Below are 15,211 nucleotides of genomic sequence, written 5' to 3'. Positions count from 1 at the left end.
ACAGCCCAAGATTGGTCTCTACAGAGGGATGGAGGTTGGAGTACGGAGTATTGAGCATGTCTACGGAGTATTCACAGATTCAATTAACCCTGTGTTGGTGTAGCTTGTCTATGTACACGTTTCCCTTCACCCTCACTCCTGCCAGCGGTGAGAGAGTCAAGTCGCTCCGCCAGCACACGGTGCTGCTTCATGACCTTCTCCCATTCAGGAACCGTGTCTGTACCTTGGTCGAGGTCCTCGCCTCCCTCCTCAGATTCCTCTTCTTCCAAGAACGATAGGATCATGCTGAAATCTCCACCCAAACGTCCCAGACTTGCAGCGCAATACAGCACCTGGGTAAGCAGACTCTCCCGCGACCCCTTGTCCCGAATGTTGGGAAGATAGGCGTTCAAGGTGGCCATGAGAAGTTGCGCAAGATGCATTGGGAAGGTTGCTAATGCGGGGGGTAGACGGCACAGCGGGTCTTCCGTTCTGCCCAGTGTCTTCGGGTTTGATTCCACTCCGTCAAGAGTGAGCTTTCGAAGATCAAGGCCCGGGATCGAAGCAGCCGCCAAGTCTGATTCAGTAGGCGCTGGAGCAAAGATGTTCCTGTACAAAGAGACAATGGCAAAGCTCTGTTCTCTGAATATCTCGATATACCGCTTGAGAAAACGCTCTGTTTGGTGCCCCCCAGACCACGAGTTTCTGGTGCCGTTAGACTTCTCACTTTGCCTTTCATTCTGCTGTAGTCGTTTGGCTTTCTCTTGGTCTGCAAGCTCGCGCAACGGTTCCAGAGCGTCAAGCATCTTCAGTAAATTTGCCAACCGGCACACAAGAAATAGTGCGCCAAACGCCCCTTCGTTGTGCGTAGAATCTTTGCCCTGCCCAGCTGGATGCTCAAGTTCCGGAGCCACACGACGAAGCCAGCCAACTGTCCTCATCGCTGCAGCCAACCTTATATTCTGTACTCTAAGGCTCGCAATTAAATTGCTCGCCATGTCTCTCATTGCATCCTCTGCCTGGCGAGAGATGTCCCTTACCAATGGAGAGTCAGGATACAGGGTCTGGAGGCGCTTTATGTGTGCAAACAAATCCAGGGCTGACGAATAGCTGGTCCCGGCAGCCGCATTGCCCGCCGCACCGGCATTAATCGAAGACGAGGAGACCGCTGTAGAAAGCAGTGTAGGCAACTCCAAGATATCTGACAATCGATCCACATTGCCAGCCAGCTGCATTGCCTTCCTCCTTCTATCCAGGATCTGATTCTCCGCGCTTTTACTATATCTGGAGGAAAAGCGAACGGCTTCCTCGTCAAGCTTTGGTATGGCATCTCGTAGTTTCGCGGTGTCTTCTGCAAGGTTTGGCAGGGAAGTTCGGAGAGAGGATAGATGATCCGCGGAGGCAATAAATGTCTTGTGAGAGCGATTGGCGAGCGCTTGAAGCGAGACCAGGCTCGAGTGAGAAGACTGAGAAAGGGACTGAAGCTCCGTTGAGTTCAATGACAAGAGGGATAGTGTAGACAAGCGGCTTAGGTACTTGGAGGTGGTGGCGTCGGTCGAGGGAGGAGGCGGGCATTTGGAGGCATCGTCGCGGTCAAAATAGGGGACGAGAAGTTCGTACAGGGGATCCGTCATGATGAACTAAACTCGCTGCACTGAAGTGTGATACTGCGCATTTGGCCAATCGCGACCGTTTTTATGTAGTTGAGCTGGCCCGTTCAAAGGTATTGACGACCGTTTGATTGGATTGGACTGGGGCAAGCTTGTGCGAATAGCCGCTGAGACGAACCGCGATCGAGAGACCACCGCCCAGGAAATACGGAGTAGTCATGCACAATTGTCGGTCAAAGGGGAAAAAAAAGAATAAAAAGCCCACTATTTCTCGGGTTGAAAAATTGTCCTCAATTTAAATCAAGTACAATTTCGCCCTGCTTCAGAAGGACATATATCATCGATCCCGAGTCTGCCAGGCCTTATCAGTCTTCGTCATCGCTTATCTTACTCTGTTCGAAACCAGCCGTGACCACAGGGATTCATCTGCAAAACATTGAATAACCATGGGCAAGCCTCGAGTCTGTGCCACCCACGATCCAAAACCTCTTCTACCGCTGAATATGCTAACACCGCAAATGTGATCACACAGCTAATTATTCTCATCCGCCATGCGCAATCCGAAGGAAACAAAAACCGGGAAATCCACCAGACCGTCCCCGACCACCGAGTCAAACTCACTCCCGAGGGGCACAGGCAGGCCCTGGAAGCCGGGCGACGCCTGCGGGCCATGCTACGTCCGGACGATACTCTACACTTCTTCACCTCTCCCTATCGGCGAACGCGAGAAACAACTGAAGGCATCCTCACCTCTTTGACCTCAGACGATCCATCCCCATCCCCGTTCCCTCGAAATACAATCAAGGTCTACGAGGAACCCCGGCTACGGGAGCAGGACTTTGGAAATTTCCAGCCATGCTCGGCGGCAATGGAGAAGATGTGGCAGGAACGTGCGGATTACGGGCACTTCTTCTACCGAATCCCCAGCGGAGAGTCTGCCGCAGATGCATATGATCGAGTAAGCGGATTCAATGAGTCACTCTGGAGACTCTTTGGTGAAGACGACTTCGCCAGCGTGTGTGTGCTGGTCACCCACGGCTTGATGACACGCATATTCCTCATGAAATGGTACCACTTCAGCGTGGAGTATTTCGAGGACCTACGAAATATAAACCACTGCGAGTTTGTCGTGATGGAGAAGAACCAGGATAACGGAAAATATATCCTACAAAACCAGTTACGTACATGGTCAGAGCTCAAACTGCAGCGGGATCTGGACAAGCAAAAGGCGAAGGCTGCCCGAGAGGCCGCGTTTGGGACAGATATCGCCTCGACAAGCCCAGTGATGTTAACCTCCGCTGTCCCCATTCGACGAAAATGGGGAGGCTGTCCGGATGGCTGCAATCACGGTTCGAAATCGTATAGGAGAAAGAGTCCTTCCTTGCAAAAGCAAAACTCCCAACCCGCACCAGAGGAAGCGACAGCTAATAATGATGGCGAAAACGAGCAGCAAGAAGCCCTCATACCACACCCGGAGCACATCGACTTCACCAGCCGTCCAGTCAACCCCAAGCCCTACCTAGACCACACCCACCAGACCGAAAGCGAAATCACCCGAGGGCTCGCCATCCTCCAACTAGGCGGCGGAAGAGACGCCGGCGGCTCCCGCAGCGGCGCCACCAGCCGCGCCTCATTCGCCTCCAACCGTCCAGATGACGAAGATCTGAAAAATCTCTACGCCAACGGACCCATCAACCCCGGCGGCATAGACGACCAGGAGGACCAAAACGGGCAGACGCCCAGGCCACCAAACATGCTCAACTTTGCCGGCAGTCAGCACCAGCTGCGCACTACTCTCCGCGACAGCCGGCCCCATGCCATGGCAAATTCCCTGGGCGACACGGACGACAATGGCCTAGCCTCGCGCCGGTCGTCCTCGAGCCTTTGCTCCAACGACGAAGACGGTGCGGCCGAAAAAGACCCTCCTCCACCATCGACAAACGGAGAAAAGGCTATCTCCGACGAACTTCAGGACGAAGAGGAGGCCGTTGACATGATCAAGGAGCGCGAGCAGGGCGTTCAAGCGAGCGTATACTGACTGCTAACTTTTTTTTTTAACGCACGTAACGGATTTATTAGAACTGAGAAACAAATAAACCTCTCTTGGCTGATCAAAAGATATGTAGCATGTATATAGCTAATCTATAATCCAGTCCATACTATCCGAGAAAATATGTTTGATTTAAAAATACATGTTTAGCGTTTTCCAAAATCCTGTAGGATGGCCCGGTCCTCCCTCCATGATATGATTTTGGAATAGGAAAATAGGAAAGGGAATATGTTGCAACGAAAAAAAAGACTCATCCAACCCTCACCAAGATTTTTTCAATTTTTCATCTGTCCACAACTACTCTGTACTCTCAGCTAATTTTGCATATGTAGAACACCCCAGCGCATAAGAAGGATATAAAACTGAAGAAAGACAGACAACTCTCTCAACTGAAGCAAGTCAGACATGTTAATCGCACAACACTAAATTTTCCCTCTCAAATAAACACAAAGCATAATTCATCCTCCCTGAAAATCATCTTCTTATTGAAACTCTCGCAAGTTTAAAACAAAAGCAAAAAGACTGGAAACATTCCCACCTTTCAAACATGGGACCGTAAAACACAATTGAGGGTATCTCATTCCTCAACCAAACCAAACTAGTCATTTTTTCAAAACAGTGAAGCGAATTCAATAAGAATCTGACGAAATGTGGGATTAGTGGTAAAAAAAATCAACAATAGAAAGATCGGCCGAAAATCCGACGGCAGCATTTTTTCGAGTATTTTTGGTAGAGATGGAAGCGGAATCACACAGAATGGCGGGAAAGATCCGGGATAATAATAAAGAGGAAGAAACAAGGCAAAACAAAGGGAGATATATGCCACAAAAAAAAGAAGGGGTAAGTTAGGCCGACAACTGTCTCAAAGGGCATCTTGTTCAAAGAGCTCAAACTAGCACTGGTTCTTGCAGCAAATCTGCAACAAGACAAGACGCAGTGACAAGCAAACAGGCTCAACTGTTAACAACCTATGGAACAAAGAGACACTTAGAAGCCGGCCAAAAAGGTCGCAGTGCAAACATCAATTAAAGGGGATAAAAAAGAACACTGAAACGCCAGGAAGACTTCGATGTAAGTTTCAACCAGTCAAAAAAAGTGAAAATGAAGTTGTTCTATACCGGGGAAAATGCGCCTCCAGGAAAATGCCAAAAGGGAATTTGCTGGGTCAAAAAAAGGGGGAGAAGAGAAATAGCGAGAGAAAATAGAAAAGCATAGAAAGAAGCAATAAAATCATAAAGTCATCCTCGAACACTTGAATACGGAAAGTAGTAGACGTGAGATCATCCCCAGCTTGGAAGAATAAAAAAAGATCAAAGCAACAAAGGAGCGAAAACGATGAAATGCAAATCGGGAAAAATCAAATGAACACACACGAAAGGCGAATTTCCGCTCGTGAGAATGAGTATAGAAGAAAAGAAGCCACATGCTGGACGAGTTCCAAATTCTCGTGGGATCCATGGGCTTGCAGAAAGACTTTTTTCCGACACCAAACAATTTTTGTAGACGATTTTTTTTGGGTCCTCTTGAGACACTCAAGAAACGCACGTAAGAGGAAGGTTCGCTTCGCTATAATCGATGCATTAAGTCGTCGCATTTGAATTTCGCGCGTCATTAAACAGGTGTACTTTGAACAAATTAGGAACGGTCTGGAGAAGTGAAACTCATCCTGCCACCGGCTGGACACCAAACGGCATTGCTGGGAGATAATGCTCCTGGCTCTTGGCACAGTACAAACAACCACACGCACTGCCATGGCCAGTCCATGCCGTTGGGGAAAATCCTTGAACATAAGATGGGGTTGGCCGATACGATGGCGGCTGAGAGCGAGACGCAACAAATTGCTGAGGAAGGACCCAAGTTCGTGAAAATGGAGCCGGATTATTAAATGGCCATGGGGCGGCTTGGTAGTAATCCGGCGTGGTGGGGCCAGTGTGAGGTGCAGATGGCGGTGAATAGTCCGAGCTCATTGGCGTCAACCACCCGCCTCTCTGGTACTGTGGTGGAATCGGTCCCTCTGGGGATAGCAGAGGCTTGGGGATCGAACTGTGTCGCTGGATGCTCGTGTCAATCGGAGCCAACTTCGTGCGAGACTCGTGATAGACTCGAGCATCGGACTTTGCACGCCAGGTATCCCAGTGTGCCTTCCAAGTCAAAAATCCATCATTCTGACTGTGGATGCGATTATGGATCTTCCAATCAAATGCAAACAACCAGTCCAACTCCATTGAGTTTAAGTCCGAAACAGGGATGTTGCTGACCTCCGACCACGATCGATTCTGAAATGTGTTATCATCGAGGAACTTGCTGCCAAGTAATAAGCCGATCGTGAGCATGCGATAAACTTCTCCGGTCCCGGATGCATATACTTCCCCCGTAGAGAGCATCCGCATTCTTGAGGAGAGATAGTACAGGCCTAAAAGGATAGTGGAGCTAGGTAAACGGGTCGACGAAAGAATCTGATAGACGTATTTCCTAAACTGTCGCGATACTGTCGTGCCTGGGTAAACGCTTCGGATAATGTCAATATCTGAAAGTCTGATTTTGGACGTGTACAAAGCATACATTCCCTGGGCCATTTCTGCCACAAAATCTGTCATTTGATCCATATCGTAATCCAAATGTGCTGCAACTCCGCCAGTTGACTTTTGCTCCTTGGGTCTCTGGTCTGACTGAGTCGATGGTTCGCGACGTCTGTACTGAGGTGGGACGGCGCTGTCCATGGGCGGGAGCGTCGTGTTCGATCTCAGGGGAGGAAGATTTGAACCAGCATTCATGGACGGGTACATGGTCTGTCGAGATAGCATAGTGTTGGTTGCCTTCATTTCTCGATTGGCACGAGCGGAACGCAACGACTGCTGGTGTGTTGACAGCGGATGGCGCTGGCAGTACCCCGTCGACGACGGGTACTGGTCGGTGCAGTCGCAGCCGTTTGCATATCTCACAGGATAGGCTGGGTGACCAGGAGGATAGTAAGCCTGATCAACCTCCATTCGATTACCGAGATGGACGTGGGGAGGAGTTGGTGGGAAGCCATTGTTCATGGCAGCAGAGTAGAAGGACGGCATGGTGCAGAGAAGGTGGAGCTGGGTCGAGGAAGAAGATGTAGACGGCAGAGAGCTGGAACCAAAGAGGTCAACGACTGCAGGGTCCTTGCGAGTACGTTTTCCAAGCAAACCCTTACCCTTTTCTACACCCTATCCCAGGTCCCGAGCTTCAAGAACTTCGACGACGAGCCGAAGCTCTGCAGACGTCTTTAGAAAGATAAGAGAGACCCCTAGCACTGCGACATTGGAAAGCGGTGTCGATTACTTTCCCAAGGGTATACGGCGCGCGAGAAGCAGGCTGGCAAGCCACAGGCTCAAGAGCACTTTGGGACAGAGAGGAGGCAGACAAGTCGTTATAAGCCGGAGTCAAAAATAAAGAACAAGGACAAAAAAGGCGAAAAAAGGAAAAAAAAAAAAAGGAAAGAAATCAAAGGTCAAAGGAATCTATAACTGCCGAGATATCGTGCAAAGCTCCCAGAGTGAGGATTTGAAAGCGGCCGAGGAACGAGACTTAGTGAAAAGCTCGTTTCGAAGCTGAAGCAGAGAGAGCTAGTCAGGAGGAGAGGAGACGGTGACGGGATGGAGCAAGGGAGCAGCGTCAAAGGACTAGAGGGAGTGAAGGGGAGGATTATGAGGGAGAGGAACAGGAGGAGGAACAAGGGAGGGAGGAGAAGAGAAGGAAAAAAAAGCGAGCGAGGCGGTTGTGATGGTTTGATGACAGGCTAAGACAAATTTGGGTTTTCTGGATGGGATGGAAAATTTCAGACTGGTAACACCCAGTTTGAGCGGGCTAGCTGTAAGTTACCCAGCCCATTACGCCGTCCGTACGCCCAGGCTGAGTCGCGCTGCTGCTAAATAAACCTGGCTCACCCAACCACCCACCCGGCGAGGTCCAGTCATCCTGCATCCAGATGACTTCAAAAGGTTTTTCTCGAACTCGTAATCCGGTTCCTCCTCCGGGGAGGCAAAAAAAAAAAAAAAAAAAAGGAAAAAGAAAAGGAGTCCACTCTATCCGTTGATCCAAGGTTCTCCGTTTTTACTCAACACGCACGCTTAACACACACGCTATCAATACAACCTCCCAGCGCCTGGGCCACAGTAAGGTTTTTCGATCGAAGAAAAAAATTGAAATGAACGCAAACTGGGACGGAAGATGCTTGCTTGAGTATCCACTCATATCGATGATATTACTAGCTCATCAAAATCCATACATATGTAAATCGCACTTTTCAGTGATGTGACAATGCACTCCGTGGCCTGGAGGGGGTGGATGGGGATGTTCCGTGCTTTTGAGACACGAGAAGCCCCCGGAGGTACTCCATCCAATGTCCTCGACCTGGACGAGGGCAGCGGAAACATGTAACTTAACTCCATGCTCGCACTCCCCCGTAACTCCAAGGACTGTCAAATCTGCGCTCAAAACTGCCAATGTCGCTGAGAATTGGTCGATCAAAAATACACGGTAATGGGTCCGTAAGGGGCCTCTTTTTTTTTTTTTTTTTGGCAGGATGGATGTATGTACAGTACCTCGCTGGACATGTGTCTTTTTCTAGAACTCAATTTGCTGGTCCAGACTGACACCGCCTTCGCGCTCTGTCCGTCAGAACTGTAAATCTCTGTGCAGAGACTGCACGGAAAAACCGGTCCAAACTGCGCCACTGGCGAAAGAAACACTCAAAAATAGAGCATTTGACTGGGTCAAGTGGAGAGCAGATAAGTAAACCAACCAATTTTGGCGGGATTTCACACAGAGTATCTTTTTTTTGGGGTGGCTATTTTAATGACCCTGCGAGAGCCACAAAAGCTCAGGGCGCGGTAATGTTTGAGTGTCACTTCCTCCTGACAGAAAACGTACTTTACAGGTCGACAAGAGGTGGTTATGTAACGCTGTTGTAACGTGCTTGCCCTGTCATCCGTATTAAATGATGTAATAGCAGTATGGGGTTCCTGGTGCAAATCGCGCTCGAGCAGTCGCTGATTTTGCCGAGCCCACCAATGAGCATCCGCGCAAGAGCGTCCGCCTGCTGACATAACTGCACGTCCGTACTCCGTACGGGAATACAGTAATCCTCATCAAACGCACCCGTAACTGGCGGGCGAATTGAGTCCCCATAGTCCTCCGTACACCGGGACATATATGAATACGGCCACCCGTATACGTATTACCACGGAGGAACTCCTCGGAGAGGCCTCCAGTTGGCACAGCTCGCCTCCGTCCACTCAGACGACAAAACCCCCTTCACCGGGGAGGAGAAAGAGGAGCACCCACATGCTCACCCCCATCGATAAGAGGATTTAAGCAACATTGCATGGCTGAGGACACGTAGAGCGAAAACCCCCGGTGGGACAGGCATTAATAGCATGTACGTTGCTGGAACAAACCGAGTTTACCGCCCACCGGGTATTATTCCTGGCCATCCCAATCAATCGTCGTCTCTCGCCTGAACTGCCGACCTGGAAGATTTCTCCCAACCCCCGACCGCCAGATCCTGACGAACCCAGCCGCCCGAGATCCCCATCCCATAGTGGAGTTTCTTGCCGTTCTCACCAATCGCAGAAATCGAAATTCGAAATTTTTTTTTTGGCTCCCTTCCGCATCCTCATTCGAGAAATTCGCCCTTTTTTTTTTTTTTTTTTTTTTTTTGGGGTTGTTGCCGGGAGCAACCGCTCGGGGTCTGTCGTGAAAATCTTTTCCGCCTACAACGAAAAAAGGATAGGCACCAGCACGCCCTTTGGAAAGGTCTCTCTCTCTGAAATTTTTTTTGAGCCTAAATGATTTTTGTGCAGCTCATGTGTCCCTCTGTCGTCACATTCTCCACAGGCAATTTGGTGGGCAAGTTTTTGTCCACGGGTATGCAACATTTCTCGGCGACAAATTAATTAACGCCTTGCAAGTTTGCTCCGATGCTGTCCGAAAACAATATCAACACATTATTAACTAACTAGCGACGGAGTGTGCCCGCTCCCATCTGCGCAGCAAGCAAGCCTCGAAGCAACACACGACAGACAAGATTATTGAGATACCCGCTGCGTAGTCATGAAGTAGGCAGTGTCGAAAGTAGCCACCACCACCACCACCACCCACCATCACCACTACCAGCAGAACTAGGCTACCTGGAAACATCTTGTTGGAGCCTGTGGCCAGCGGATGGCAAACCTCCTCGCGAAACTGTCAGCTGCTCACCTGAGTCTTCCAGACCTCGCAGCCACCATCTCCAGTCATCCAACAACAGGCTCGGTCTTGGTGTGGCCGTCACACCTCGTCAGTTCGTCACTGCTGCCTGCTTCTTGTGTATCCGGAATCCAGACTCCCCGTAGATGACAAATGGCAGGCCAATCGGCCCAGGTAACAGCTAAGACCAGGAGCAAACAGCGAACAGGACACATCTATTCTTATGACGAAACACAGCATTCACACGGGGCCGAGTTGCCACCAACCCCCGCTGGTTTTGCTCTTCCCTGAACGCACATGACGTGCAGAGGAAACAGAAAACGGGAACGGCTAGTCAGGACAGAGCCTGTATGTCACCCCCCAAGTCATGGCGGCAGCCTGATGATAAATCATTGCTTTTCTGGAAAAATGCCCCGGACAAAGCATCCCCGTGCAATGATGCACACGTACAGAATAAGTTACATGTAACCCCTGGAACCCCAAGCCCGGGAACGCCCTTTTCTCCCCCAGAATCCACATGCTCCGCTCCCGATGCCTCGTTGGGCATCGATACTTCTAAATATGCATCCCGAGGCGGCTCACCCATCCAGCCACACGGAGTACAGACATTGGCACAGATACACACTCTTACACACATACATATCAAGGAGGAGAATGCAACCAGCGAAAGTGCGGGATTTCGAGGGGTAGCTCAAAGCGCGCGAGTTCGTGAGAAAGGTTCGGCCCCTTCCCCTGCCCCTCATTCTGCCCTGTTATTTTCATCCGTATGGAGCAGTTCCTCCGTCTCGCCATCCTTTCCCCTCCCTCTGAAAACCAAAACCCCGCTGCAGGCAAGAAACTTATGTATGAACAAGCAAAAAGTTTCGACACGATGCCCAAACAAGCAAGAAACCTCGCTTTTCCCCGTTGACTCAAACTCTCGCTTTGTTCTCTCTCCTTGTCTTGTCCTTTTATTCCGATCGCCTGCACACTAAAGAAAAAGGCTCTTTCGAATTTTCTCCAGCGAATGAGCGCCAATATACCCCGGTTCCATGTGAGCCATATGATCTCCCTGATATAAGCACGGCAGGAAACGATCTCTATAATTAAGGCTGATCCCGTGTCTATTACATACCTAGCATTGCTGCCAATTATTCAACTGCGGGTTACAATTTCTTCGAATTTGCCCGTTTTGAAACAATGTCTGGATCAGAGCTGGCTTGGACCACCAGTCAACTCCGGACCCTGGGAAGCTCATTCCGGCTAAAATTTCCTACTTAGTTACCATAGGCCAAGGTCAATAAGGGAGATCCCGTCATTCGACCAATGATCACTCTGCAAGGGATACATATTTGACTGGGCAATTGGGAGCCGATCAAAGCATGTTAACTTATCCAACGTGTATTTCAACCTTTAAACAAAACAGAAGCAGGAAAAAGAGCGAGAGAAAAAGGGAATAAGGGAGCAATTAAGAGGGGCAAAGATCGCAAGCAGAGAAGCATTCCATGCAGACGCCGTACAGGTTCTTGGGGAAGAGAATTCCCCGTAATGTTCTTTCAGCAAAATTCTTTCTCACAGTCATTGCAAACCCCACAAAAGCAGGTGCCCATGTATTACAACACTCTTTATGCATGGATGTGACAAGATCATTGTGGAAATTGCCGCGCTCTGATGCACTTGTTCCTCTTTATTGACAACAAAATGCACAAAATCTGTAGCGCAAGCTCCTTAGCCATTTCACAGAAGATGGGACATTGAACTTTGGGCGAGTCTTTCAAGTCCGTGAGATATTTGTTCGGAATGCTGGCTTTTCATCATTTGCTCCGCTGCCACTTGGCTGGCTGCGACAACCGATGCATCGAAGCGGCGCCTTTGAAGGTTCTTTTAATCACTTTGATCAAGAGATTGCCAACGCAGACCTCCAGCCTTTCTAGTTGATGTTCAATCATGATATCCTTTGTGGATGCAAGTTCTGTGTTGTCTGACCCATCTTTCAGCTTCTGTATTCCCAGGTTACCCAGGCGTTGGTAGTACACACGCCAACAGCTGTCTCATTTTCAAGCCAAGAGCGTCAACTGAGTCGAGCTTGAGGCTTGCCTTTTTTTTTTTTTGGTTCTTCTCCTTCTTCACTCGAACGCGGCTGCGTGCTGGCAGAGTGTAGGAATCGCTTTTCCATACACTATCGCGAGTGCTTAGATGAGATACCTATATGCTTGATAGCATGTATCCCATACCCATCAGGCGGCGTAATCTGGGATATATAGCAACCATACCTGCAGCTTCAACGTCCATCCCGCATTAGGTTCAGACTATTCGTCGCTAACAATACAAAACAAGGACGGTAGGATGATGGTCCGTACCTGGGCGTTAGCTATCAAAACAGATGGCCAGCAGAATCAACCTGCTGGGTCAAAGCAGGGCTAAGCTGGCCTTTTGAGCCGAATATTTTGGCATCCACAGGAGTAAGGGCTTGTACTTGCTGCTTCTCAACTGAGAGCGCGCTCCCTTACATGGACACTGCATCGGTCCTCTACCACCTCTTTAATCTGTTCTTCGGGCGTTGCATCAATCAATGTACAATTCAGCCTTTCTCTTCCTTACTCTCATCCTTAACTTTGCCTTTTCACTTGCTTACATCCTCTTGCAATTCCCCTTATCCTTCCGGATATGTCCCACCCTCTTCAGAGAAGATATTCTAACCCAGGAATGGCGAAAACTCCCGGGGTTCAACTTAGCCCTGTGCAGAGAGGTAAACTTGCGATTTAACCCTTTATCTCATCGATATTGTCAAGATCCCCCGTCCCGATCCCTTTGGTGCTTGCCACAACGGAATTTTGTGAGCCCGAGGAATGGGGAATTCCCCAGCCGTTCCCAAGCCAACGAAGCTGTTAAGGAAGCAATCACAGGGAAATAAGCATTTGGTCATCAGTCATTTTACATTTGCTTTGCTGCCTGCTTGCGCCCTTTGGCATTCTTATCTATTAGCCGATACAGTTCGAAGGAAGAAGAAGAGAAGAAACAAAGATGCCACGTAACACATGAAAGAGCCAGAACACGTGCCGTAGAGACGCCGTAAAAGAATCCATTGCAGAAAAGAGCATTTCCTATCCCTTTGGCCTGTTTTTCCCCCCTTTCCCAATTCGCCAGCATTAGCAAAGAATCCTCCTAGTAGAACAACAATGAGAAACCCGCAAACTTGTCCTAATCCCTTCCAGGCTTCAGGGAGCGTAAGAGTAGCTCATCTTTGGCCGGCTGACTCCCCGATTCTCTCCGACAGGAGTGAACTGCCGCTTCCATTCCCATTCCTTCATTGCCGCTTCAATGTACGCTTCGCGGCATTCCGGAGGCAGCTCTTTGAGAAGCTCCGTGTCCATATTGAAGATCGGCTCGCCGGTGTTGGGGTCTACCGTGACTAGACCGCTTGAATGCCCGCTGCCGTTTGGTCCTGGAGCGCCGAGAGCCGTGTATGACGGGGTTTCATAGTAGACATCTTGGACCGCATAGTGGCGTGAGACACGAGATGCCACTGGGGGGAAGATAGCCGAGGAACCTGAAGGAGGGCCTGCAGCGGTGGTCTTGGGAGCAGGAGCAGAATTCTCTTTGCTGTCAGACTTGGTCGCGTTGGAGCCTTCGCCGCCGTTCTCGGTAGTAATGCCATTTAGGACTGGGGTCTCGGCCGTGGAGATCTGAAGGCGTTGGAGCTCTTTATTGGCGCTATCGATGAGCTTCTGCCGATCGGCTGCGCTCTCTTCCTGGGGCGGTTCGACGCGTTCTACGCGAATATGTGAGGGTTGCATGTCTCGAGGATAGAGCATAGTGTTGGTATGGATATCGTAGACTCCACTCATGGCTTCACGCCGCATCTTGACTAGAGAAGAGTTGAATGCGCTATAGTGAAGCAGAAAAGTGTTCGTGTCAGTAAACAAACATGTGCAACAGAATCACATATCTCATGAACTCAGCATCACAAAACGGAGAGAATTCAAAGCGTACCTGCTTGCTCTAGCATGCTCAACCATCCAGTTATCTCCGGTCACAATGACCTTTTTCTTCTTAGCCTCCATGGCTTTTCCAGCAGGCATTGGAACTGATGGTGCACCAGAATGATAAACACTGCTTGCTCCGTGCCAGGCAACGTAGCGGTTGCGATCATAAGTTTCGCCGGGGCCAGGTAAAATATCTTCTGGTACGGCCAACTCGCCCTCAACGTCCCCACGCTCCTTAGCAGCTTTCACGCCGTAGTCATCAATAACCTTGCGGCCACCAATAATAATCTTTGCACCAAACTCTCTGAAGACTGACCGCGCGGTAACCACACCAATTGCACGGCCTTTGTATGAATGTGGAATGATTTCCCTCTCAATCAGGTTCCTCTTCTCATCATCATCAATGATGATCTTATAGAGCAACTTGTGCTTCTGGAAAAAGAGATATGAATCACGAAACCCAATACATCGCGCAGGTTCTGTTGACAGCATGTACTGTCTCTCACCCCGGTCTAAAATGGTGAATGTTCGCACTCGATACTCACGCCCACCGAGCAAATTACCAAGCTTGTCCACCTTCGTTTCACCCTCAGGATCCTCTGGCAAGTCGACTTCATCATTAATGACGTTCATCATATTCCCTTCTTTATCAACAGGAACCTGGGTAACATGCGACGGCCCACCCCTCGACTTTCCCCATCTTCCTCCAGCGGATGGACGGCCACGACCTCTTTTTCGCGGAGGCGCGCTGGCATCGGAACGAGGCTCGCCTGTTTCTGGTGCCTCCCAATCCGGAGGGCGATTTTTGGGTGGGCGACCGGGACGACGCTTTCGAGGGCCAGGAGGAATCGCAGATACCCTTCCCGGAGTGCGAGAGGGCGTGTCTTGACGGGATGGCTCTTCCGAGTCGGGGAGAGGAGTCGACGGCACGGTGGGTTCTTGTTCATCGTCGCCTTCAGCTATTTGTTCACCTTCTTTCTCCAGTTCCTGTCCTTTTTCTTGCTCTGGTTCTTGAGGCTGCGCTGACTTTGCTTCTTCGCCAGTTTCATCTTGGTCATCATCCTGCTCGGCGTCGTGTTGTTCTGGAAGAGTGGATTCCTCTCGATCTTCTGCCTGGGCTGCTGGTGACGCGGGAGCATCATGCATTTCGACATCAGAGTCCTCAGGAGTATGTTTCGCGACAGACTCTTTGGATTTCACAGAAGTGTTCAGTATTGTTTTTATTTCCACTGTGGGGATAAATATTAGTTTTACTCACTTCGAGCTGCGGGAGCTGCTTTCGCAGCTGCCCTGCGCTTCCTGGGCATCTTGAGTTTCTTGGTCAGACAAGTCTGGTCAACCTGAGCTCCTCCCTTGCGATCTGTGTCTGGGCACACCGAGAGCTCCAGGAC

At 49.9% G+C, this 15,211-nt stretch overlaps 4 protein-coding genes across 4 annotated transcripts; 1 reads left to right on the top strand and 3 right to left on the bottom strand.

Annotated features, from left to right (window-relative positions):
- Positions 1–83: 83 nt before the first annotated feature.
- On the bottom strand, positions 84–1,613 carry CIMG_03548 (uncharacterized protein; the record flags this gene model as incomplete). The annotated part of the gene is made up of 1 exon (XM_001244106.1): positions 84–1,613. One exon carries the CDS (start codon positions 1,611–1,613, stop codon positions 84–86), a length of 1,530 nt encoding a protein of 509 aa, XP_001244107.1.
- Positions 1,614–1,934: 321 nt separating this feature from the next.
- CIMG_03547 (phosphoglycerate mutase family domain-containing protein) lies at positions 1,935–3,797 on the top strand. Its single transcript, XM_001244105.2, has 2 exons — positions 1,935–2,050; positions 2,122–3,797. The coding sequence occupies exons 1-2, from the start codon at positions 2,036–2,038 to the stop codon at positions 3,625–3,627; spliced, it is 1,521 nt and encodes a 506-aa protein (XP_001244106.1). The 5' UTR covers positions 1,935–2,035; the 3' UTR covers positions 3,628–3,797.
- Positions 3,677–7,303, bottom strand: CIMG_03546 (cyclin-like protein (Clg1)). Its single transcript, XM_001244104.2, has 3 exons — positions 6,821–7,303; positions 6,202–6,756; positions 3,677–6,147 (listed from the first exon to the last, which is right to left on the bottom strand). Exons 2-3 carry the CDS (start codon positions 6,702–6,704, stop codon positions 5,301–5,303), a joined length of 1,350 nt encoding a protein of 449 aa, XP_001244105.2. The 5' UTR covers positions 6,705–6,756; positions 6,821–7,303; the 3' UTR covers positions 3,677–5,300.
- A 5,448-nt stretch (positions 7,304–12,751) lies between these two features.
- Positions 12,752–15,176, bottom strand: CIMG_11144 (nuclear localization protein NPL6). Its single transcript, XM_012358255.1, has 3 exons — positions 15,079–15,176; positions 13,828–15,007; positions 12,752–13,722 (listed from the first exon to the last, which is right to left on the bottom strand). The coding sequence occupies exons 1-3, from the start codon at positions 15,125–15,127 to the stop codon at positions 13,053–13,055; spliced, it is 1,899 nt and encodes a 632-aa protein (XP_012213678.1). The 5' UTR covers positions 15,128–15,176; the 3' UTR covers positions 12,752–13,052.
- Positions 15,177–15,211: the final 35 nt, after the last annotated feature.

This window comes from Coccidioides immitis (assembly GCF_000149335.2).
Source record: "Coccidioides immitis RS genomic scaffold supercont3.6, whole genome shotgun sequence".
NCBI lineage: Eukaryota > Fungi > Ascomycota > Eurotiomycetes > Onygenales > Onygenaceae > Coccidioides > Coccidioides immitis.
This window is presented reverse-complemented; position numbering and strand designations above follow the sequence as displayed.

What these genes read in the sequence shown, in the direction of transcription:
- CIMG_11144 (XM_012358255.1), bottom strand. Translation starts at nt 15,127, where the DNA reads ATGCCCAGGAAGCGCAGGGCAGCTGCGAAAGCAGCTCCCGCAGCTCGA. An exon ending in AGCAGCTCCCGCAGCTCGAA is followed by an intron (nt 15,008 to 15,078) that starts GTGAGTAAAACT and finishes TGAAATCCAAAG; the next exon opens with AGTCTGTCGCGAAACATACT. An exon ending in GAGCATGCTAGAGCAAGCAG is followed by an intron (nt 13,723 to 13,827) that starts GTACGCTTTGAA and finishes GCTTCACTATAG; the next exon opens with CGCATTCAACTCTTCTCTAG.
- CIMG_03546 (XM_001244104.2), bottom strand. Translation starts at nt 6,704, where the DNA reads ATGCCGTCCTTCTACTCTGCTGCCATGAACAATGGCTTCCCACCAACT. An exon ending in GCAGAAATGGCCCAGGGAAT is followed by an intron (nt 6,148 to 6,201) that starts GTATGCTTTGTA and finishes CATTATCCGAAG; the next exon opens with CGTTTACCCAGGCACGACAG.